The sequence below is a fragment of the Canis aureus genome, chromosome 8, assembly GCF_053574225.1.
Source record: "Canis aureus isolate CA01 chromosome 8, VMU_Caureus_v.1.0, whole genome shotgun sequence".
Classification (NCBI taxonomy): Eukaryota; Metazoa; Chordata; class Mammalia; order Carnivora; family Canidae; genus Canis; species Canis aureus.
The window spans coordinates 14667137-14691321 of NC_135618.1; the positions used below are offsets into that span (position 1 = coordinate 14667137).

Genomic DNA, 24185 nt, shown 5'->3' on the forward strand with positions numbered 1-24185 from the left:
CAAGCATACCTATCATTTTCTGGCTTCGAGAACCTTTGCTGTTGCTACTCCTTCAGCCTGGTATATTCTTCCCCAGACTTCCACGCCTCAGAGAGGCCTTTTCTGACCACCTGAAGGCAATTGTTAATGCCCTTATGCTACTTAATTTTACTTCATAGCACTCATCAGTATCTGAAACCAAATGATTTTGATTGAACTTGTTAAAATCCATTTCCTGCATTAGAATGTAAATTCCACAGGACAAGGAACTTATCAAGGCCACTGTTCCAACCCCAGCAGTTAAAACAGTAGGAGGCATAGAATAGGTATTCAAATGTTTGTCAAATTTATGATAAGGTAAAAATTATTATAATGCAATAGTTGCTCCTCATTATTAGAACTGACCAATTCACAGTGACATGGTAAACTCCTAGGACAGGATATATAATTACAGCACTAAGCTCTCTGTTAGCACTGGGACTGGGGGAAGGGGCCAGAAATCTATGGTAATAAAAGGAAGCTGCATAAGTTGTTAAGCAGCATTATGTCCTACATGTAGGGGGTGAGTAGTATAACAGTGGAGATACTCGGTTTTGAGGGTTTTATTCTCTATTCAAGGAAATAAGTGTATTAAGCCTTGCTAAAGCTACTCAGAGACAAATTGGTAGATTTATATTGGGGGTGGGAAGGTAAACAGTCCATTAAATGAAAAAGAAGGTAAAAGATCTTGAATGTGGTAAGGTCCCAAGTAGAACAGTGTGCCTGCAATGGTGCGTGATGAGAAGTAAAGCTGGAAAGACAGGCAGGGGTCATGAAGTAGAGTCATACGAGTATGAGGTCCCTAGCCCTTCTGAGTGCCCACTATTTTTGAAGCAATCCTCACAGGAATTACCTAAAGATACAAACCTCCTCACCACAGAAATTATATGTCTTAAACTTTCTAAGATCTTGAAACATAAAAGATCTAAGGTGCAAGGGGACTGCAGGTAACTTGCTAACATTTTTTGGCTATGGCCAAACTTCCTTGCTGACCTAATAAGACTCTTTGTGGAGGTCTGTGTAAGAGCTAGATGGTCAGGGCAAGTGCAGGACTGTGTCCAACTACAGGGCAGCCTTGAAGCTTGAGTCACAGGACTCTGGGACAGGAATGTGGAACTATGGCTGGAAGGCAGGTGACCTATGGGACTGATCAATGGGGCCCCCAAGTGGCTGTGGCCTCCAGGGGCTTTAATCAGGCTGCGTGTCTGTCCTCACTTGCCTCTGCAGTTCTGCCTTGACAGAGAAATTTTTCACACAGATCCATTGTTCTGTTTAGTAACTTACACAGTTTACTTCTATTACTGTAGATTTCTGGCCAGTTTACACAATCCAAGTGTTAACAGAAAGCCTTGGTGCCATAAACAGATATGTCATTCTAGCAATTTACTATCTCACAGTGCAGATTATCTCTAGATAATGAAGAACTATAATTACACTATAATAATTTTTATTTGGGGGGGGGCAGTGAATCAATGTTACAATAAAATCATTGTCATGTCTGACACAAAGCCCTTATTTTTTAAATGAATTTTCAGGTCTTAGTTGCTATATGTGCTCTGCAAAGTTAATATTCTCATTATTTGTTAAGGGCCCCTGAAAGTATAAACTCCCAAGACTTAATGGCTACTAACAACCAAGGCCATGGTTAATAATTTTAAATCTTTGAGGCATTCATGCCAACCCCTAGCTCTGATTTTTTTAATTAAGTCTTTAAAGTTTCTGTCTCTCTGTTAATAAACAAAAGCTTTTCTCAATTTCTAGGTTCACAGTTTGATGGTGATATTTTTAAAAAATTATTTTACAATGGTTTTATGCATATCATTTATACATATCACCACAGAAACGTTCACCCTTCTACGATAGAATGTCAGTTTCTATTGTGTACATGGCTAACAATTTCCCTGTCTGTTCTTTCTCCCAAGTAAGAATGCACATACTTGATTTACCTGGTTCACTGCAAAGATGATCTGATCATATACATCACGTTGTGTGTACACTGCATATGTGTCATCCATTCGGTCCATATATCCTTTTAAGAAGAGGTGTTTGAATGCTATAGTGTTTTCTTCCTTGAAAGCTACAACCATCTGGTTACTTAGCCCAAAAAAGACCAGCTTAAAAGAAAAAAGGAAAAGGGAGCGACAAAAACAAGAAAATAAAAGGTCAATTTATTTATTCAAGAGTCAATGTCTAATTAATCCTGAATATTCAACAGAAGTTAAACTTTTGGTAGCTGTAAATTAATTTAGCCTTGAGGATAAGGTAGGCTTTTAGTTTTCAAATGAAAGAAAAAGTGGTTTTGCACATTTTCACGTACGATCTTACTTAATGCTGCTGTCCCCATCAAAAGCTTTAGCTCAGAGACGTCCTCCTTTAGAAGTTTATTTTTTTTAAAGATTGTATTTATTTATTCATGAGAGACACATAGAGAGAGAGGGAGAGACACAGGCAGAGGGAGAAGCAGGCCCCATGCAGGGAGCCTGATGTGGGACTTGATCCCTGGACTCAAGGATCACACCCTGGACCGAAGGCAGGTGCCAAACCACTGAGCCACCCAGGGATCCCCTCCTTTAGGAGTTTAGAGAAGCAAGGTCACTGTACCTAAAGAAATGGAAAGGTTTCCTTAAGAAAGAAACAATGAGAGGGCACTGGAATGATGGTATGAGCACTGGGTGTTATATGTTGGCAAATTAAATTTATTTTATTTTATTTTATTTTTTTTATGATAGGCACACAGTGAGAGAGAGAGAGAGGCAGAGACACAGGCAGAGGGAGAAGCAGGCTCCATGCACCGGGAGCCTGACGTGGGATTCGATCCTGGGTCTCCAGGATCGTGCCCTGGGCCAAAGGCAGGCGCCAAACCGCTGCGCCACCCAGGGATCCCGGCAAATTAAATTTAAATAAAATATGTTTTTAAAAAACCGTATTGGGAGATCACAGGTATGAGATCAATAAAAAAGAAAGAAAGAAAGAAAGAAAGAAAGAAAGAAAGAAAGAAAGAAAGAAAGAAAACCCCTGAAGTACGTGCATAACTCAGGTGGGGACATTTAAGGAGCACAGGAAAGAGGCTAAAAAGGTAGAGTGGAACTTCGCACTTGAGGGGGGTGGGTACTGAGGATCCCAGGACAATCCAACTGAAGGAACAGCAAGAAAAAAAAGTCAGCAGAAAAGCTGGAGGCAGATGGTGCAGGGTTCTTCTACAGCAAGTAGAGGATTTTTAAAAAATATTTTATTTATTTATTCATGAGAGACAGTTAGAGAAAGGCAGAGACATAGGCAGAGGGAGAAGCAAGCGCTTTGCAAGGAGCCTGATGCAGGACTTGATCCCAGGACACTGGGATAATGACCTGAGCCAAAGGCAGATGCTCAACCACTGAGTCACCCAGGTGCCCCAAGTAGAAGATTTTTTTAAATGAATTGTGCAGGACACCAAGAAGGTTTTGAAGCAGGTGTACAAGCAATATAAGAAATGTCTGGGATCCCTGGGTGGCGCAGCGGTTTGGCGCCTGCCTTTGGCCCAGGGCGTGATCCTGGAGACCTGGGATCGAATCCCACATCGGGCTCCTGGTGCATGGAGCCTGCTTCTCCTTCTGCCTGTGTCTCTCCCTCTCTGTCTCTCTCTGTGTGACTATCATGAATAAATAAATAAAATCTTTAAAAAAAAAAAAAAGAAATGTCTTAAATAAATCTAAGTCCTCTTATCAAATCACTATAGTTAATTGTCAGTTACCAAAACTGTGACAATAAGACCAAAAATAAAAACATTCTTTCAACTGATCTCTAAATTAAAGGATATTAACATAATATATCCTTACTATCTGGGATTGACCCCAGAGTTTTACATGAAACTCGGTTATTCATGTACAAAAAAGTTGTTTAACTGCTACACTGTCATATTAACATCAGCGCTTTCCATCACACCTGAAACTTTACTCCAAGTTTCTCTTTCACCTTCTCTTTCCTTCGAAATCATCTCAATCTCTTGCTCTCTTGCTCCCTCCTTCTCTCTCCCACACACTCTTGCTCTCACTTTCTTTTTGACACACACACACACACACACACACACACACACACTGTAAGTTTAGAACATACACTCTGACTTGGATCCCAGAGTGAGGCAGGGTGTATTTTATACGGAAAAGGGAAACAACACTGAGCACCTATGTGCCATACCAGGAATTTCCTTCATATTAATCCCATTTTATAGATAGGCACATAAACGCCCAGAGAAATTAAATAATTTTTTCAAGTCACATCACTACCAAGTGTATAGTCAAAATCTGAACCCAAGTCTAACAGACTGAATCCAAGTTCTAGCCACACTATCATGCTACACAAAGTTGTCTAGAGTCTGACTGGAGCAAAATAGAGCACAAAAATCTCTTCTCTTTTCACCTCTCCTTGTGATGTATATGCCCTGCACCCCACACATGTCAGTGCTCCCCATCTAACTGGACTTCTATCTCTGAAGAGCCTCTTTAAGCCAAGTATCCTATATAAATCCCAGTAAGATGATGGCCAAGGATTTTACATCTAATGAAGCTGATGACAAAAAGCCTCCAGAAAATTCCCAAAGACCAATTATCGATGAGTTCCCCCCTACATGCTGGCACTGAGCTGGGTCCCAAGGATGCAGTGCAGAAGCAATGGTCCCTGACCTCAAGGGATACCCATGGCAAAGAGAAAACCCCTGTAACCCAGAGACTGTGCCAGGCTGTGGGGAAAGGGAACATTTAGGAGGGTGCTCATCATTGCAGACATCTTTCTTTTTGCTCCTGCAGACATAAAATCTCCAAATGAACAGGAAGTCTACCTTCTTCCCTCTGAGAAGAGGGTACCTGTCACCAAGTGACACTTCTTTGCTCAGTTACAAAGTCTTTATGTAGTATTTGTTTGGCTGTTCTAATACAGATTAAAGAAACACCACAACTAAGAAACATCACCTGGGGCACCTGGGTGGCTCACTTGGGTGAGAGACAGACTCTTGGTTTCAGCTCAAGTCATGATCTCAGGGTTGTGGGATCAAGCCCTCTGTTGGGCTCCATGCTTGGTGTTGAGTCTGCTTGAGATTCCCTCGCGCTCTCTCTCTCTCTCTCTCTGTCCCCTCCCCCCCCAATAAATCTTTTTAAAGAAAGAAAGAAAAGAAAAACCCTCAGAGAGCATACGACTCTTGATCTCGGGGTTGTAAATTCAAGTCCCATGTTGGGTGTAGAGATCACTTAAAAATAATATCTTTAAAAAAAGAAAAACCCTCAGTTCCTTTTAAGAATGTACCTAAATGCACTAACAGCCTTAATATCTTAAACCATTGGTCACTTTTCCTCCTGACCACTCTAGGAAACAGAGGATGGTTAGATAAATTTAGGAGTAATTAAGAACACAGGTCTTAGAATAAAATCTGAATTGAATCCCAGCTCCATTCTTCTTTATTTTACCTCATTAAGCCTCAGTATTCTCATCTGTAAAATGGGATAATTACTCTCACCAGTAGGAAAATATATCTTCACAAGAGTAAATCACAATCAGTATTGATAAAGAAAAAATGTCAAGGAAATGAGATTCAAACTCTCCTAAAATGAAGTCTCATAACATTTCACTACCTATGCCACTCCTTTATAGTTAACTCCACATTTTCCCACTATAGGGCTATGAGAATCCAAGCACTCGCCTCAACAGAAACCTTTAAAGTTTCTGAAGAGAGAGAAATTTCCGGGAAACTAGGAAGGAAAAGAATCCTCTGGTTGGGCAATCACTAGTTTTCATGGCTGATTTAGAAACCTTCAGCTTCTTTATTAAAAAGCAAATGTTAAAATTTTCTTTTCCTAAAAACTGATTCTATTATGCAACTAAAATAGTTAAGGAAAGATAAGAAGGGGAAAAAAGGGGAAAACCTCAGTCTTCTTTCACAAACACTGCAGAGAGAGGGGTTTAAGATTGTGTGTTTCCTTATTTATTGATCTCCATTATACATACAGTTCAGAGTTAGAAAAAACAACTGTCCTTACTCCTCTGTTACTAAAAGAGGTCTTCGCTAAACTGGCGATTTGAGATGCTTACCTGGATAGTCACCATTGCAATTTTTAGAATTTGTATGGCAAGCTTCCATGGTTTTCTACCTCGAGCCCAGAACTTTTCACAAGGATTCATGAAAAAAAATTTGAGTTTTCGCCTCATCTGGTCTTCTAACAGAAGCTCCTCAGAGGGCGATGTGTGCTGGCTAAAAGTGCAACGATTTTCCTCTTCATGAGAGCTGCAGCTACTTATAACAACCGTAGGATTTGCCATCTCTAGGGGGAGAAAAAAAAAAGATTGTTTACATTCTGTAACTAAAGGCACTAATCTTTATTCTTTGCTATAGTAGGATAGTTGAAGAAGCCCAAACAAAAGATCTGGTTTCAAATACACCATTGTTCTAAATTGCACTTTAGATGTTTATAGAATCGACTAGAGTGTAACATGTCCTGTTTCTTTTTGTTTCAGTTACTAAGTAAATTTTCGCTCAGTTGACAGTTATTGAATTCATGGGCTGCTTCTACTGGTAGAGGAATATCTGGACGTTTAGATAGCAGGTATACACCCTGTGCCTCCTTCAGTAACAGATACAGTTAGAGCAGGGTGACCTGAAAGCTTATGGAAGAGTTTTAGAAGGTAGGTAGCCTCCGAAATTATAGGCAAAATTTTGTATATATGAAGATATGGCCATTTTTCCTGCAGCGATACTTAAAGTTTCATCAGATTATCAAAATAAGTTTAAAACCGCTGAGTTAGGGGCGCCTGGGTGGTTCAGTCGGTTAAGCACCTGCCTTCAGCTCAGGGCATTATCCCAGGGTCCTAGGATCCAGTGCCCGCCCCCCCCATGGGCTCCCTGATCAGTGAGGAGTCTGCGTTCCCTCTGCCCCTCCCCCTGCTTATGCTCTCCAATAAAGTCTTAAAAAAAAAAAAAACTGAGTTAAAGGTAGCAAGGTGTAGGGAACTAAGGCCATGTTTAGTATGTAATCCTGGTTCTAGGGCTTGACACTTCTGTGACCCTAGGCAAGTCACTCGGCCTCTCTGAGCCTCAGCTTTTTCTTCTGCAAAAGGGTAATAACAATACCTATCCTCATATGATTCTTATTAAATAAAAATGCAAATAAAGCCCTTGCACAGAGTTCAACACTGAGCACGCAGCCTCACTCCCCCTATAGCCTTAACAGCCAAGTCAGCTTCCTAAACAGGAAACAAGATTCCTAAGGGGCAGTGGAGGCTCAGGAAACTTAACTGCTCCCCAAAGGGGAATGCAGAAGCTCAATTTAAGTCCAAATCCCAATCACTCGTATTTGATTTTTATTGAAGGCCTAATATTATGTAGTACATTTTGCTTTTCAAAGTACCTCCTATCCACTATTTCTTTTGTCTCTTTGAAAAGGATGGGGCTATTTTTATTGCCTTTGTAGTCCAAAATGACAAAGATGTCACTCCAGAAGTGGGGACCTACCTTGGATTTTCACTCAGATTACTTAATATTATGGAAACCTGTTCAAAATAGAATACCCCAAACCACCCGGGAGAGTCGAGATCTTCCACACAGAACAGAAAGGCCTGCTCCATGAGAGATTTTTACAGTGACTTCTACTCAGAAATCAAGGTGGGGGTTGGAGGGAGTCAAACTATAGTAATAGAGCATCTAACAAGTCTCTGTTTAGGTATCACACTGCTTTCCAAACACAGAATCCCACTTTTGGTTCTGATTCAACCATTCTTAGCAAACCCGACATCTCCAAATAATAGATAAAAGTTATTAGCCATCAAAACTAGCTATGGGGCAAGTCTTTACAATCTTAATTAGTGAAAAGATTAACAAGGGCAGTGCTGAGTCAGCCAAGCATAAAACAGTTCACACCGGCATAAAAAATAGCATCTGCCGTATCTTCAAAATGAATAAATTACGATAGAACTCCTTCAAGTACGGTTCTTACGTCTTAAAGTGCAAAGTATGAGGCAAAGACGTAAGGGAGGGAAAAAAAGCTATCAATTCCTTAGGCTTTCCATTCAAGAACATTTTATTTCCTTCTTCAAAAGGCAGCATTTAAAGATTTAAACGGGATTTTAAAACCGTAAATCAAAACTTGCACATGAATACCATCAGCAGTAGCGAGGCTGGTAATAATAAAGCCTGTTGGGAAATTAAGGATTGGAGGACCCAGAAGCCCTTTCTCTTTTGATACAAGGAAAAAGTAAGGTGGAAACAAACAAGGCACAACGTGTAACAGTAACCCCAGGAGCAGAGAGGGCGCGATCCAGCACGGGGCGTCAGGTTGCCCCAGAGGCCGGCGTTTCGTTCACAAGGTCGCGCCACTACACTTGCTGCAAACGTAGCTTGGCCGAGGCACAGAGGAGACGCCTCGGGGCGCGCACCTTACAAAACTGCCAAGTGGGGGCGCCCGGGGGGCTCAGCGGTCGAGCACCTGCCTTCGGCCCAGGGCGTGACCCCAGGTCCCGGGATCGGGTCCCGCGTCGGGCTCCCAGCACGGAGCCCGCTTCTCCCTCCGCCTGTGGCTCCTCCGCTCTCTGTGTCTCTCGTGAATAAATAAAATCCTTTTTAAAAAACCCTGCAAAGGGTCAGGCCGCGCGCCGCGGAAGGAGCGCCGACCCCCCCCCCCCCGCCCCGCAAGGGGCCCCGCAGGGGGAGGAAGCCGGGGAAGGTGCGTGAAGACAAAGACCTCACAGGGACCGAGTGAGTGAAGTTCTCCAGAAGCGCTCTCTCACTTCACCAGACACCAAAGTCTTTTCTTTCCTTCCCTCCCTCCTTTCTTCCTCTTCTTAAGATTTGTTTGTTGAGAGACGGAGCCCGCAGATGCAGGGGGGACGCGGACCGTCCGGCTGGGCGGGGAGCCCCCGGGACTCGATCCCGCGCCGCGAGGAGCCGGCCTCCCGCGAGGGCGGACGCTTAAGCGCCTGGGCCCCAGGAGCCCCTTCCCGTCTGCCTTGCACCAGCTCCCACGCCGACCCCCCGATCCCCGAGGCGCGGGTCTGCCCGCGGGGGGCTGCGCGGTCCGCCTCCGCCCGCCCAGGCCCCGGCTGCGGCCCCGTTTCCTCCCCCCGCCCCCCGGGGGCCCCTGGAGCCCAGAGGCTGGCTGCGCAGGGACGCGCTCGGCCCCCGGGTCTTCCCCCGCGCCGGGGGGCCGCGGGCCGCTTCTTGCGCTCGCCCCCCCCTCCCCGGACTCAGGCTTCGCGGGGGCCTCGCGCCGGGCGGGGGGGGCCGCTGAGCCTCCGGGCCGCGCCGCCGGGGCGCCCCCCGCCCGGACCCCCGCCGCGCCCCCCGCCGCCCGAGCGTCCATCCGCCCCGCCCGGACCCCCGGACCCCCGCCGCCCCAGCGCACACCCGCCCTGACCCCCCCCGCCCCCGCCCCCGCCCCCGCCGCGCCCCCCGCAGCCCGAGCGTCCATCCGCCCCGCCCGGACCCCCGGACCCCCGCAGCCCCAGCGCACACCCGCCCTGACCCCCCCCCGCCCCCGCCCCCGCCGCGCCCCCGCCGCCCGAGCGTCCATCCGCCCCGCCCGGACCCCCGGACCCCCGGACCCCCGCCGCCCCAGCGCACACCCGCCCTGACCCCCCCCGCCCCCGCCCCCGCCGCGCCCCCGCCGCCCGAGCGTCCATCCGCCCCGCCCGGACCCGCACCCCCCGGGCCCCAGCCCGGCCCCCGCCGCCCGAGGGCCCCGACCTTGCGCCGACGGCGGGGCGGGCGCGGAGCCCACGCGCTGCAGCTCGCACCCCGCCGGCCCCCGGGGCCCCTCCATGGCGCCGACGCCCGGGGCCCCGACCCTCCCGCTGCGCGTGGCCGACGGCTCGCCTCATCGCCGTCCCCCCGCACGCCGCGGGCGCCGCTCCCTCGACACCTGATGCCGCGGGCGGCGCCGGGCTCGACTCCCTGCGGCGGGCGCGGGTCCTCTCGGCCGCAGGGGGCGCGGCAGCCCGGCCGCTCCCGGAGCCCCGGACCGGCTCAGCCCCGTCGCGCGCGGGTCCCGCGGCCGCAGCTGCCGCCGGTGACATCCTCCCCGCTCGGCCCCGCGGCTCGGGAGCCGCTCCGCTTCGCGCCCACTCCCTTCCCCGCCCTTCCTGGGTGGGCCCCCGGCGCCGCGCGCGTCCCTGAGCCCCGTCACGCCCCTCCCTGCTCCCAGCCCGGCTCGGGTTTCGCGGCGCTCGGGGTGCAGGTGCGGGGGGTGCAGGTGCGGGGGTGCAGGCGGCCCGGCCGCGGGGGTGCAGGTGCGGGGCTGCAGGTGCGGGGGTGCAGGCGGCCCGGCCGCGGGGGTGCAGGTGCGGGGGGTGCAGGTGCGGGGATGCAGGCGGCCCGGCCGCGGGGGGTGCAGGTGTGGGGGTGCAGGCGGCCCGGCCGCGGGGGTGCAGGTGCGGGGGTGCAGGTGCGGGGATGCAGGTGCGGGGGGTGCAGGTGCGGGGGTGCTGGTGCGGGGGGTGCAGGTGCGGGGGTGTGGGCGGCCCGGCCGCGGGGGCCTGCGCGCAGTCCATTCCTTGGCCCGCGTCGGGGGAATCACCCAGTGCAAGACTCTTCAAACCGGAGCCTCATACGTGCTCTAGGCCTTGGGCTTTGCAGGACTGCGTGCAGACTGTTCTCTGGAAGCCTCTAGGCCGCGCGCTGGGACAGGAAGCCCTGGGAAGCTCTCAGAAGGAATGTGGCCGGACAGACTTGAGGTCGTGACAAGGACTGTCTGCGTGGCCAAACACTAGCTAGGCTGCTAACAGCCCTCCTGGCTTATTTCTGTATTTGCTTCTCAAATCCAGTTGTAGCAAGAGCCCTGCTAAGTCAGACTAACCAAAACGCGCCCCCCCCCCCCCCCCCCCCCCCCCCCCCCCGCACACACACATCCTCAATATCCGATGGCCCTCAACGAGTGACTAGGTCGTTTCCCCGCCCCCAGGTGAAGTCAGATCCGCCTGGGCTGTTTTCAGCAAGAATCCTGCTAGGTGGGTTTAGCCAAAACGACCTTGTTGCTTTCTCCTGGTAGTGATTTCCCATTCACTGCCCCCCCCCCCCCATCAGATTCCACTTGCCCACGTGGTAGTAGGAGTTGCGCCTCGTCTCCCCCCCATCATAAAGTCCTATTGCAGTGGTCCCTAGAACTCTCTGGACGGCCCTAAATAAAGCCCGCCTTACCATCCTTACCAAGTGTCATCCATTCTTTTTTTCCTTAAGAGTACATCTCCCACTATGACCTTTTTCTTCATGAATTCTTTTTAAAAATTAAACCTGAGCTTACTGCTTGTCAGAAATAGATCAAAACTTTAATTTTAATTACAGCCACTTCCGGCTTGTTGTAATTGCTTTTTAAGTTACTGGGGGTGGGAGTGGGGGGCACGGTTAAGTTTGTAAAGGTCACTGAATACCCATAACAGGCAAGGCCTCAAAACGATATCAAGAGCTATCAGATCTTTTATAAAACCTTTTAAAAATCCTAAACCAGTTTGCATGGATAATTAATAAATAGAAATATCTTTTCTTGCAGTGGGGCACAAGAATTTTATGCTGTTCATAAACCCGGATCCCAGGTGCTGTGAACATGGTAGATATTAAAAAGTGGGCAATTGGCAGGCACACTTGGTTCTCAAGTGTAATTTGGAAAATATAATTTAATCTCTAATGCCCACATGCTTCCACATGATTTAACACTACTTCCTTAGTAAAGTCCTTAGGACAGTGGGAGTTTGAAATGCTTGATTGTTCAGGAACAATCTGAACTTTAGAGAGGTTCACAGGCATAAATGGTGGCCCTCACTTAACCCTAGATGGAGCTGAGGTAAGTAAACTGAAGAATAGAAAATGGAGTCTAATGAATGGGGGCCCAACCCTTTCATTCCATTTACTGACTGTGGGGAATTACTGAGCCTCTCCACCTCCCTATTTCCTTCTGTGTTTAATCTGTCCAATGAAAGGAATGATAGAATTTTAATTAATAGTATACATGTAAAGCACCCAATACTGTGCCTGGCATATTTCATGTGCTTGTAAATATTGATTTTTTTTTTAATTTTTGGAAGATCTAAATTAATGAAAAAATCAACCATGTTCATAGATCGTAAGAGTCAATATTGTTAATATATCAGTTCTCACCAAATTCATTTATACTTTCAACTCAATTTCAGTCAAAAGTCCAGAAAGCTCTTTTGTAGAAATTGACAAGCTGATTCTAAAATGAATATGTAAATGCAAAAAGCCAAGAATAACCAAAGCATTTTTTAAAAATAAGGACAAATTTGGAGAATGTACCTTACCTGATTTCAAGACTTATTATAAAGCTATATAAGGAAGACAGTTTGGTATTCATGAAAAGAGACTTAAAAAATATATATAGACAATGGAACAGAGAATCCAGATATACATATATATGGTCAATTTATGTTTTCCCCTTTTTCTCTTTTGCTTTTTTTTAATATGAAATTAATATTTCACTTATTTGGTAATTGGTTATGTCTTTCTTTTTTCGGTATTGAGGTACTGTTGACACACAATGTTATAATAGTTTCTGGTGTATAATATAATGATTGTATTTCTTGTAAAACTTGTTATTTCTTGAAATACCATACTATCCAGAGGATTAGCACAATGTACTCTATGTATATAAACATATTAATGTTATTTTATTTGCAAGATGTACTCACTAGCAAGACCAGGAACACACACTTATAACATGGCAACAATAACAAGCAAGATTGACTAGATCTAAACTGGTGCTTTCTAATGTGCTCCTGTCATGCTCTCCAGAAATGTTGACCTTAATCTTTGACTCAGCATGTCAGCATTTCCTGTCTTCCTTTAGACTTGACGTCAGTATATTCCTTTGAGCCAATAATATTATTATGTTGACTATTAAGGTTTAATTTTCCTCTCTACGTTATTTTGTCATCTTTGTCAAAAATCAATAGGTGGTACATAGAGATAAAAAGTACAGCATAGGGAAAAGTTGATAATATTGTAATAACATTGTATGCTCTTAAAGATCTTATGGTCTAGAAGACAATTTTTTAATTTTAAGAAAATTTAAAAAAAAGAAAAGCACAAAAAATAACTAAAATACAGCTCCCAAATACAACAAATTTTACATGTCATTTGATTTATTTCCAGTCTTTTTATTATGAGAAATAAAACATTATAAAGTTAACCATCCCTTCCCAAAAGTAACCTTCTGTCATGAATTGGTATAAATCATCATAAGTTGTTTATTTGTGATATTTTCTCACATATGTGTATCCATAATAAATAGAAATAATTTGTGCATATTTTTATTCACAAAGATGGCATTATTTTGTAGTCTTCAATGTTTAACTCACCATTTTGATTCTGAGCTATATCCAAGCAAGTTTGTTTACTTCGGCAGCTTTATGGTAATTTATTAACTAAAGCAAGACAGTATGCATTTTCCTACTGAGGGACATTTAAGTAATTTCTATCCTTTGCCTTTACAAAGAAATTCTGCAGTAAACATCCATGAAGCATTCCCTCATACACATATGTAGGAGTTGCTCTAGGGTAAATATCCAAGAGTAGAATTGCTAGATTATAGGCTATTTACATTTTTAGTTTCCATAGGTGCTTCCAAATTACTCTCCAAAGCGGTTGTTCCAAATCATTTATTGAATATATATAGTGTATCTTCTATTTCCCAGGCAGAGATTCAGGCATTGGAGACGCAGCTCTGCCCTTGCAGAGTTTACATTTTAGTGGACAAAGCCAGTCAATGACCATAATAAGTAAATTATAGAGTATGTTAGAAGGTAATCAGTGCTGTGGGGGAAAAAAAATAAGTCAGAGGGGGCACCTGGCTGGCTCAGTCAGTTAAGTGCTAGACTCTTAGTTTTAGCTCAGGTCCTGGGATATCACAACTACCCCCTCACGACCCCCATCCCCCTCACTGACACACAAACACCATGGGCTCTGTGCTCAGTGCAGAGTCTGCTTGAGATTCTCTCCCTTGCCCTCTGACCCTCCCCCACCACAAATAAATAAAATCTTCACAAAAAAAATTAAAAAATAATCAGAGAGCAGAGAATGAGGAATGTTGAGAAGATGCCATTTTAAATAGTGTGGAGATAGACCTCACTGAGAAGTTAACATTTTAGCAAAGAATGAAAAGTTATCTGCGTTAAGTATTCCAGCAGAGGGAACAGCCAATGTAAAGCAGCCCAGTACCTGGTACGTTTAGGTAACCCCAAGGAGGCCAGTGTGTCTGCAGCAGCGTGAGCCCCAGGAAGGAATGGTAGGAAATGAGGCCAGGAACGGGCTGGGTTATGCTGGACCACAACCATAGGCCATTGTAAAGACTTTGGCTTTCATGTAGAGTGAAATGGGAGCCACTGGAGGGTTTTAAACACAGGACTGGCATGATTTGTCTTCTCTTTTGAAAGTGTATCCCTAAAAAAAAGAAAACAAAAACCAGGAATATTCATTGAATCATATATAAAATATAAAACACAACCTTAATGTACAATTGTGAATTCTTAAATACATTTTTTAAAATTCTTAAATACGTTAAGGTAGATATAATGAAATATTATACAGCTATTAAAAATTAGGTTTTAGAAAAAAAAAATAAAAGTGTATCCCTCTGGCTGCAATGTTAAATATATCCCAAAGGGTAAAAAATAAAAGCAAAAGAGTCAAGGACGACTCCTAGATTTCTGTCTGAGTGACCGTAAAGTTGGAATTGCCATCAGCTGAGGTGAAGCCCACTGCAGGATGAGCAGGCTGGCGGGGAGCATCAGTAGTTCTTTGTGAACGTGTGCTTCAGACGTCTACTAAGTGCTTCTCAAACTGTCAGAGGCTACGGAATTTGGTTTTGTTTCCATTTCTCTCACAGGCTGATACTTTCATAATACACAACACAAATAAATTACTAGAAAATGAAATAAAGACATTTAAAATATAAACTTCAATTTTGTTCATATGTAACATAGTTATTCCATCAAATTGCTCTGACGTTTTTAAGAACTTTTAATTTCTGTACTTTTGTTGCAGATGGGTAAAAACTTTTGGTGGATTAGTAACAAATATTTCCTGGCTGGCTGTGATCTTAGGGGCCACACTTTAGATAACCGTATATTAGACATTCAAGTAGAAATGTCTAGTAGAATGTTGAATATTCAGATCTCCCTTTAATCACCACCAAAGGGCAGAGTCAATGTCTGTAAATTGAATGGAATTTAAGATCAATTCTGATGCAACAACTATTCATTGAGAATGTACCACATTCTCACTATGCTGGCCTTTTTTTTTTTTTTTAGATTTTTTTTTGAAATTTTTTTAAATTTATTTATGATAGTCACACAGAGAGAGAGAGGCAGAGACATAGGCAGAGGGAGAAGCAGGCTCCATGCACCTGGAGCCCGACGTGGGATTCGAACCCGGGTCTCCAGGATCGCGCCCTGGGCCAAAGGCAGGCGCCAAACCGCTGCGCCACCCAGGGATCCCATATGCTGGCCTTTTTATGGCAGTGCTAAGGGGGACAGATTTAGATCTGTGGGCAACCTGGATAGACTAATAATTTGGTGTCCCTTCATACTAATAATATTCGTTAAAAATTTATTCATCATATACCTAATAGAAATATGACAAAACTGATTTCTGTTAACAAACATGCATACTTTTTCTTTACATTTGAAATAATTTATTAACACAATTTTCCAAACTAAACAGCTTATGGAGAACATATTAAACTGTTCAAAATTTAAACATTCAAACTGGCTGAACTCAGAGCTGGAAGCACTGCCTTTTGGTTAAACCTTGTGACTCATACCAAGTGACAAAAATATTCAACCTAGATTTTTAGATCAGAAGCTGTCTACTTGGTGGAGAGGAATCAATTTTCTTCCTCTCTTGGTACGGAAAGCTGGACTAACTGACAACCTATTTATAATTCACTGGTGTGAAGTTTCATGTCTTTGCAGAAATGGCCCTTATGGTAGCAATGTGGTTGCTCTCGATATTTATCTGGCTTGGCTCTGAGGAAAGCATTGTCATCCCAGATTTTGCAGATGTACAACTGAGATATAGAGTGTTTAATAGCTTGCCTGATGTCTCTTATCCAGAAAGTACCAAATTTAGGCTTCCAATACAATTTTCTAACTTTAGAGACAGTATTATTTTAATGATTCCACTTTTAAAAATATTTAAGTGTCCTAATAGTAATAATCATTACACACCTAGAACTGTTATTTCATTGACTCTTGATGCCCATTAATATTGTAGGACTTTCACCACCAAAGACTCTCCCACCACCATCTCTTTCTGGATGCAGAGAATGGAGTTTTTCTGGGTATAAAGAATGGAGTCTCCTCTTTGCTTACAGATAAGACCACTCTGCTACCACATGGCCCCATATTTTTCTCCTCACCTCCTGCATTTGTCCTTCTAGGGACATCAGCTGCCCACAGGCAACTCTGATGAGGGCAGGAGTGGGAGTAGTAATCCTCTTTAGTCCCAGTTAGACTCAAGCTATTCTGTGTAGATGTCATCAGAAATACCCATCTCCTCACTTAAGTGTTGTACAGATTTCAATTTCTTATTGAAGTTTCAGTTCTTTTTTTTCCCCCCTAAAATTGCCACAATTGGTCCTCTCCTCTAAAAAGTAAAGCTTTGTCCCCAGGTCAGTTTTTTCTGTTTTCTCATTTCTGAAGCTGAGTATCCTTCTAGGATGCTCCTCAGTTCCTCATGCAATAGGTTGTGATAGTCTTCTCCAGCACTTTTTGAACATGCTGTATCCCAGCGGTTTAGAGTTCAAACAAGGACTCTTCTTCCCTGCCGCCCTCTCTCCCTCCCAGGCATACAGACACAGGCATAAATGAAGATGCATAATGACTCCTATTCATGGTCCTCAACTCCTAGTTTCTGAGCTCTTTAAAAAAAAAAAAAAAATCTTAAAAGGGGTGGGAAAGCCATTCACTAAAATAATAATTAGTAAAGAGCCACCTCATATCTAATTTGTCAGATTACCCTTCTATAATTCCAATCTTAAACTTATCAAGATGTCCTTAAATAATCAGAGAAATATACTACAAATTCTTGACTCATTATATTTTCACTCAATTAGTAAAACTTAAACTCATTTTTAAATACCTTCAAATTTTAAGCAGGTTTAATTCAGCATCCCCTGGAATAGCATAAGTGTTCACTAGCCACCAAGGGGATGTTTCATTTCTGATCACTCTCATGAAAGAACAGATGTTCAGCAAATCATTTGTAATTTAAGTTTGTAACATGAAGACATTACTAAACATTTTCCATTTAATTTCTAACTTTCTCAGTATCATGACTTATGACTCATTACTCCAATGGTCATCCCCTTAGGATGTCTCTAAAGAAAAGATGACAAAAAGCCTTGATGTCTCATCCAAGTCACAAGGTTATAATCTTTACTTCCTTAAATCTGACTGCAAAAGATTATGAATTTTTTAAGAAAAGGAAATTCTTTGGAAGAATGCAAAGACACTTTTGTTAGGTAGTTTTTCTAGATATGCTCTAAATAATAGTCAATCAATTAAAGAATTCAACATATATTTTATTAAATACCCATGTCAGATACTGTACTAAACAATAGAGATATGAAAGGAAGAAACACCAACCCCACACTGAAGTCCAGCAGGGGAGACATCCATATAAACAAGTCATTACAACACAGTGTAATACTTGCTATAATGGAAAAACAGAAAAGAGTGATTAATTCTATTGGGGGCCTGGATGGCTTTGCAGGGAAAGTGATATTTGAGTTGGCATTGAAAAATAAATGAGAGTTTACCAGGTAACAAAGATGAAGAAAGGCACTACAGATTGAGTTAAAGATAGAAGTAGAGCTGTGGGATGAACAGATGCACACTTATTAAAGGGCATGGCAGATTGGGAGAGGAGTAGAGAGCTCTGCACAACCAGAGCTCAGCTTTCATCCTGGGACAAGTCCCTGGGCCTATGTAGCAGTATGCCAGGGGCTGTGGAGAACCATGGAACAAGCATGTCCAAGCTGCCTTAGGCTTCTTTGAGTTTATTCAACTTCATGTCAATTTTAGTTAATAATGATTTCAGATACATCTTCCAGTTTTATTGAAATATGATTGACATACAACATTGAATAGGAAAAAAAGAACATTGAATAGGGATTTTATTTATTTATTTATTTATTTATTTATTTATTTATTTATTTATTTATTTATTTTTAAGATTTTATTTATCAGCCAGATGCAGGACTCGATCCTGGAACTCCTCTGGCATCACACCCTGAGCTGAAGGCAGAGGCTCAACCACCGAGCCACTCAGGCGTCTCTATTTTAGACATTTTAAAGGAGAATAGAGCAGCCCTGGTGGCTCAGCGATTTAGCACCGCCTTCAACCCAGGGTGTTATCCTGGAGTCTTGGGATCGAGTCTCACATTGAGTCTCACATTGGGCTCCCTGAAGGGAGCCTGCTTCTCCCTCTCCCTGTGTCTCTGCCTCTCTCTGTGTGTGTCTCTCATGAATAAATAAATAAAATCTTTAAAAGATAATAAAAAGAAAAGAAGAGGGCACCTGGGTGTCTCAGTGGTTGAACATCTACCTTTGGCTCAGGGTGTGATCCCAAGGTCCTGGGATCCAGTCGTACATCAGGCTCCCCACAGGGAGCCTGTTTCTCCCTCTGCCTATGTCTCTGCCTCTCTCTCTCATGAATAAATAAAGAAAATTTAAAAAAAATAGAGACTATTACCACTATCTAGGTGAGAAATGAGGCCTTTCTGAGGTAAGGGAGAGGGAGGGAGAATGGCTAAGAAGAGATTAAGTATTTGAGAGATAATTTAGGAAAGGAAAATGACTGGACTTAGTGACCTGTTTACTGTGAGCAGTAGGAGTCAGGGATGACTCTCAGCTTTCTAGTTTTGCAGACCAATGGATAGTGGATACTACTACCTAAGGCAGAAAATAAAGGATGTAAAAAGTTTCCAAAAACTATCTGAAAGACAACGAAATTGACTTTTGCCTCTGCTAGGTTGTAATGCCTGTAGTATGGTAATTATTCATTCAATATCTTCATCTGGCAACTATCAAACACCATGAGCTAGTAAGACATGTATTTGGAAATGTCCAGTAGGTAGTGGAAGTTCAGGTGTTGAATGACATTTATGAGATATATGAGGCTGAAAATATAGAAATGGAAGTCACTGATGTGCTTTGCAAGATGACTAAAGCCAATAGAACTGAATGTGCCACCAGCAGGCTGCAGAGCAAAAAAAAAAAAAAAAAAAAAAAAAAAAGAAAGAAAAGAAAGAAAAAGAAAAAGACTTAGCACTGAGCCCAGGGAAAACTAACCTTTTAGTGTCAGGAAGTAGAAGAGGCTGGGAAAAGGTTGTCAGCATGTCAGAATGGTAAGTTTTGTTTTTTTAACGATTTCTTCAGTAAAATTTATTTGCATTTTACAAGCACAAATTCCTCAGATATTTTAAAGAATAAACACCGCGATCTTTCTACACGCCATGTAAAGTCATCCTATTGAGGACCACATCTTAAATATGCCATCAATCTGTAAGCCTCTTCTCAACTGGACAGTTTCATTTAAATCGGGCGTAAAAAAATTAATTTGGACCAATGACAGCAGTCAATTGCGTACTTTATCAAGTTCTGCCAGCTTACAAATTAAGTAGTTTTAATTATTATTATTATTATGATTTCTTTTTTTTACAGGCGAGGGGGATGAGCATCACATGCAGGGATCCCCATTGGGCTCGTAACCACAGATAAAGCAAATCATGGAGTTACTAAGGGATTTAGTCCTCCTCCCCGGAGACCTCCAGTATGAGTCAAGGTATTAAAAAAAAAAAAAAAAAAAAAAAAAAAAAAAAAAAAAAAAGCATGTGGGCAAGAGGAAAATGTAACACATCGGAATTCGGTCGGGTCTGATTGTCTCTCCGTCCCGCCGGCCGCCGGGACCGCCCCCAGGCCGCCGGGGGGGGGGGGGAGCGGAGCTGCCCGAAGGGGTTGAGGCGCGGCCGTGGGGCCCGGGGACCACCGAGCCAGCAGCACCCTCCACGCGGGAACCCAAACCGCACACCTCCTGCCGAGCGGGCGAAAACCCAGGATCTCTCGGCGGTTCGAGTTGCGTGACGTCAGCACGACAGCAGCCAATCACAAGTGCGGCCTTGAAGAGGCGGCCGGACAGTAGACGCCCTATTGGTAGCGGCGTCTTGTCAATCTCAGCAGAGGAGCCGCCTCTTTCCCTTAGCAACGGAGGTTGTCCTAGCAACAGCGTGCGGGGGAGCTGCCGTTTGAGCTCTTCCGAGAGGAGAGTCAGACTTCCCATCTCCAAAACCCCCAAAGGCCTTTTCTCCACGGAACTGCAGAGAGGCTTCTTTTCCCCTCGGCTTAGCAGTGTCAGGTAAGGGGAGGTCCGGATGGGAAAGGAGGCTTGGGAAACCAGTATCTTACTCCCTCTTTCAAGGGAGTTTGGGACACTCGCTGGGCCCGCGAGGTACTTGATGCAGTGAAAACTCCAAAACAAAAAACAAAAAACAAACAAACAAACAAACAAAAACAAAAACAAAACAAACAAAAGAACACAAAAACTACAAAGCTTTCCCTGATTTTAAAGAACGCCCAGCCTAGCCAGGAGACAGCAGGTAAGGACAGTCTGAAGACTCGCTCACCCTGTCCAGCAGTATGGCTCATCGTCTAGCCCACTGCTGTGCAACGGTGGGAGCTCACAAAGGGGGGAGGGGGGAGGGATGAAAAGGAAAACAGCATGATCTAGGCACAGAGGATCAAAGAAGAAAGATTAGCGTGGGCTGTCGTGGAGAGGTGACTTCAGGACCCTTACAGAAGGGCTGGCGCAGATGAAGAATGGAGATGAGTGGGAGAACGTTAACTCTCCGAAGGTAAGGGCCTTGTCTGATTCCTGGGGACCACCAGTGCCCACCTGGGGCGTGTGCTGCGAGCTGAATGAATCCACCACAATCTTCCAGGCAGCTCTTGAGTTTGAAGCCTTTGCAGAAGCCTGGCATCATGATTAGAAAGTGTCAGGGAGAACAAGAGGGCTTCAGCCTGAGTGAGACAGTTGGGGAGGCTTCGGAGAGGAGTTGAGCCTTGAGGAGGGAGTAGGATTTAGGTAAGCAGAGAAATGTGTGCATGAGGGATCCCTGGGTGACTCAGCAGTTTGGCACCTGCCTTCGGTCAGGGGCATGACCGTGGAGTCCTGGGATCCAGTCCCGCATCAGGCTCCCTGCATGGAGCCTGCTTCTCTCTCTGCCTATGTCTCTGCATCTCTGTGTGTGTGTCTCTCATGAATAAATAAATAAAATCTTAAAAAAAAAAAAAAAAGAAATGTGTGCATGGTGGGGAGCAGGGCAGGAGGGGAAGAACAGGGTTCCCCAGAGAGGGACATGGGGAAGTAGGAGACTGTTTGGAGAATAACAGTAATCCGGTGAGGCTGGACTAGAGCTGGAAGGGAGGGTGCGGTGAGGCCGACTGAAGGATGTTCAAGGTGCTGCTGACACATTTGGGCTCTACCCTGTTTGGCAAAGTTTCATCTGCCAACCACTAGTACAACCTCATAGTGACTTTTTAAATGCAGCGTCCCAGGCTCACCCCAGCCCTGCAAAATCACAGTAGGCCCACAAAATTTGCTTTTCAAATGAACTCCATTTCTACACCACTGGAGGAGAAGGCCACTGTGGACAATTGGGACCCGCATTATATTTTGCAGTGTATGGGGAGGTGACCTGTTCAGATCTGCTTTTGCCCTATGGGCAACCATTCTGGTTGGAACAGAGCCAGGGAGGCAAGTTAAATGAATGTTCATAACCCATTCAGAAGATGGGCAGAGGGGAAACTGGATAGAAAAAAAAATTACCTGTTCATTTTTTACTAACCACTAATTGAAATGTGTGCATTTGGTGACAAACCATAGCAGTAGTAGCAGGGCATGGGACTTTATCAAAAGAAATTATGGCTCTTTTCATATACATTATGGATATTACAGATGTATTATTTATGCTCATCACTTCTTCAAAACCAAGGTAGTAATTAGAACCACTGCTAGGTCTTGTTATTTAATGTATTAATAAATAAGCACATGAATTATTTTATCATGATTTTTAAAAAATAGCTTGATAACTGTCCCCCTTGTAAGTTCATATTTTTACTTGATGTGTGGTCCTCACCAAACTGCCAAAAGGGGTCATGGCACAAAATAGTCAGGAGCTACTGAAATGGGAAGATATGTTGAAGGCCTGGACCAGAGGAGGCTGTGGAGAGGAGGGCATGGAATTCAGAAGAAATTTCAAAGGCAGAAGTGATGGGAGAGCATTGACTTAAATAAGTAAATATCCAATCTTGGGAAGAGGTGGAAGTAGTTTGGAAGGGGAGAAACAAGAGTGGCAAACTAATCAGAAACATCGTAGGAATAGTTACTCTCTGGAGGGTGCATATTATGACCTTGTCAGAAGATGGCTGAAGGACCTGGAGAATCTTGAAGCTTAGTCAGGGTCTTTGTGGAGGTTGACCAAGAAGCAGTTCTTGGAGACACATATGCCAGACTCTCAAGACATTAGTCCTGGATCTTATTCTGAATCTCTTAAAAAAAGAAGGGGGGGGAGGGGAACATAAGCATGATGAGCTTATAAAAACTTTAAGAAAAGTGGATGCTGACCACCCAGATAAGGTCCGCTAATTGAAGTACTCTGGAGAATACTTTCTAAGGAAGACCCTAGGTGAAGAGAAGGTGCCAGTGCCACGGGTCTTCTCAGAATTAAAAATCTCATGGCTGGGAGTAAGTCACACATACATACATACAGGTAAGAAACGAGAACGTGTAAACAGGTGTGTGTGTTACAGCAGAATAGAGTGAAGAGAGGAAGCTTAATAACTTTAAATCACAGCATTATATCAATTATCATTTGTCATTTATTCCTTCACCTGAATAATAGGTACCTTCCTGAATAATAGAAGCATCACAAAAAGATACAGTCATTGCAGCACCTGGGTGGCTCAATGGTTGAGCATCTGCCTTTGGCTCGGGGCATGATCCTGGGTCCCAGGATCGAGTCCCACATCAGGCTCCCTGCGTGGAGCCCACTTCTCCCTCTGCCTATGTCTCTGCCCCTCTCTCTCATGAATAAATAAATAAAATCTTTTTTTAAAAAAAGATACAGTCATGAACAAGCCTTAAAAGTTAGTATAGAAGCAAGTCATGAGCAGCTCTGAATGCAGTGCTCCTCAGAATCAGTAGCGTGCCATCACAGGTTTTGAACTGTCACACAGAGAACTTACCCACTAATTGCTCCTCTTGTCACTCTAATGCCTTTGCTTTTAACATGGGAGGTAGAGTATGTGTACTTTGGTACACTGGTGGCAAAAAGATATTCTGGAATGGGTGGATTCATTTACAAAGAATGTAAGTGATTTTAATATCAAAGATATTTAGATAGAATACTTACATATTTATCAGTATTATAATTCACAAATTCTGTTTTGAAATTCAATCAGCTATAGGAACTTTGAAAACCAAATGTAATACAAGCTACTGGAGTAGGCTAACCCTTCATGTTAGGGGTAGATGAAGCATCTCTTCTGTTCTTAATAATAAGAGTTGAGAACAGGCAAAATGTGGTGAGCATTTCAGACATCTTAATGAAGTGATGCCTGGGGGTGCCTGGATGGCCCAATCTGACTCTTGATTTTGGCTCAGGTCATGATCTCAGGGAAATCATGGAGCCTGCTTGGGATTCTCTCTCTCCCTCTGCTCCTACCCCCCATCCCCTGGTTTCTCTCTCTTTCTCAAATAAATAAATCTTTAAAAATAATGAAAATAATGTCTGTATTGAAAAATTCTTATGACTTTTTACTAGGAAAAAGATTTGGAAAATATAGCATATTCACTGCATGAAAAATGCAATTGATTTTATGGGAAAAAAATCTTAAGACCATGTGCTGTATTTTTAAAGCAACATCTTTTATTTGGGATTTGCTTTTTAAAAGAAAAGATGCATAAAAAATAAACATTGCATATATGTGTCTATTGAAATTCCATAGAGTATACCATTCATTTGATCTAGATATCTTCAATTGAAAGTAGTTTATTTTATAGACACAAGATTGGTAGGGTATCTATTATTTGAAGTTACTAAAACTATGAAATTTTGCCTGGAACATCAATACAATGTAAAGTAGCT

At 43.8% G+C, this 24185-nt stretch overlaps 2 protein-coding genes across 20 annotated transcripts in view; one reads left to right on the plus strand and one right to left on the minus strand.

The window, feature by feature from the left end:
* MCOLN3 (mucolipin TRP cation channel 3) overlaps positions 1–24185 on the minus strand; it is a 45369-nt gene that overhangs the window by 19381 nt on the left and 1803 nt on the right. For 3 of the 12 annotated variants that reach the window (XM_077905273.1, XM_077905268.1, XM_077905261.1), the window contains exons 3-5: positions 14198–14419; positions 6076–6305; positions 1956–2132 (exon numbers count right to left, since the gene is read on the minus strand). In XM_077905273.1, the coding sequence (XP_077761399.1) occupies positions 1956–2132; positions 6076–6305; positions 14198–14390 (600 nt within the window). In that variant the 5' untranslated portion in view covers positions 14391–14419. The other 9 variants (XM_077905265.1, XM_077905262.1, XM_077905264.1 and 6 more) reach the window with 9 other exon arrangements.
* The window catches only part of DNAI3 (dynein axonemal intermediate chain 3), an 81811-nt gene continuing 77850 nt past the window's right edge, over positions 20225–24185 (plus strand). For 3 of the 8 annotated variants that reach the window (XM_077905254.1, XM_077905253.1, XM_077905259.1), the window contains exon 1: positions 20227–20395. The gene's annotated coding sequence lies outside the window, so the exon portion shown is untranslated. Of the gene's footprint in view, positions 20396–20746; positions 20892–24185 lie in introns of those variants that run through there. The other 5 variants (XM_077905258.1, XM_077905260.1, XM_077905257.1 and 2 more) reach the window with 4 other exon arrangements.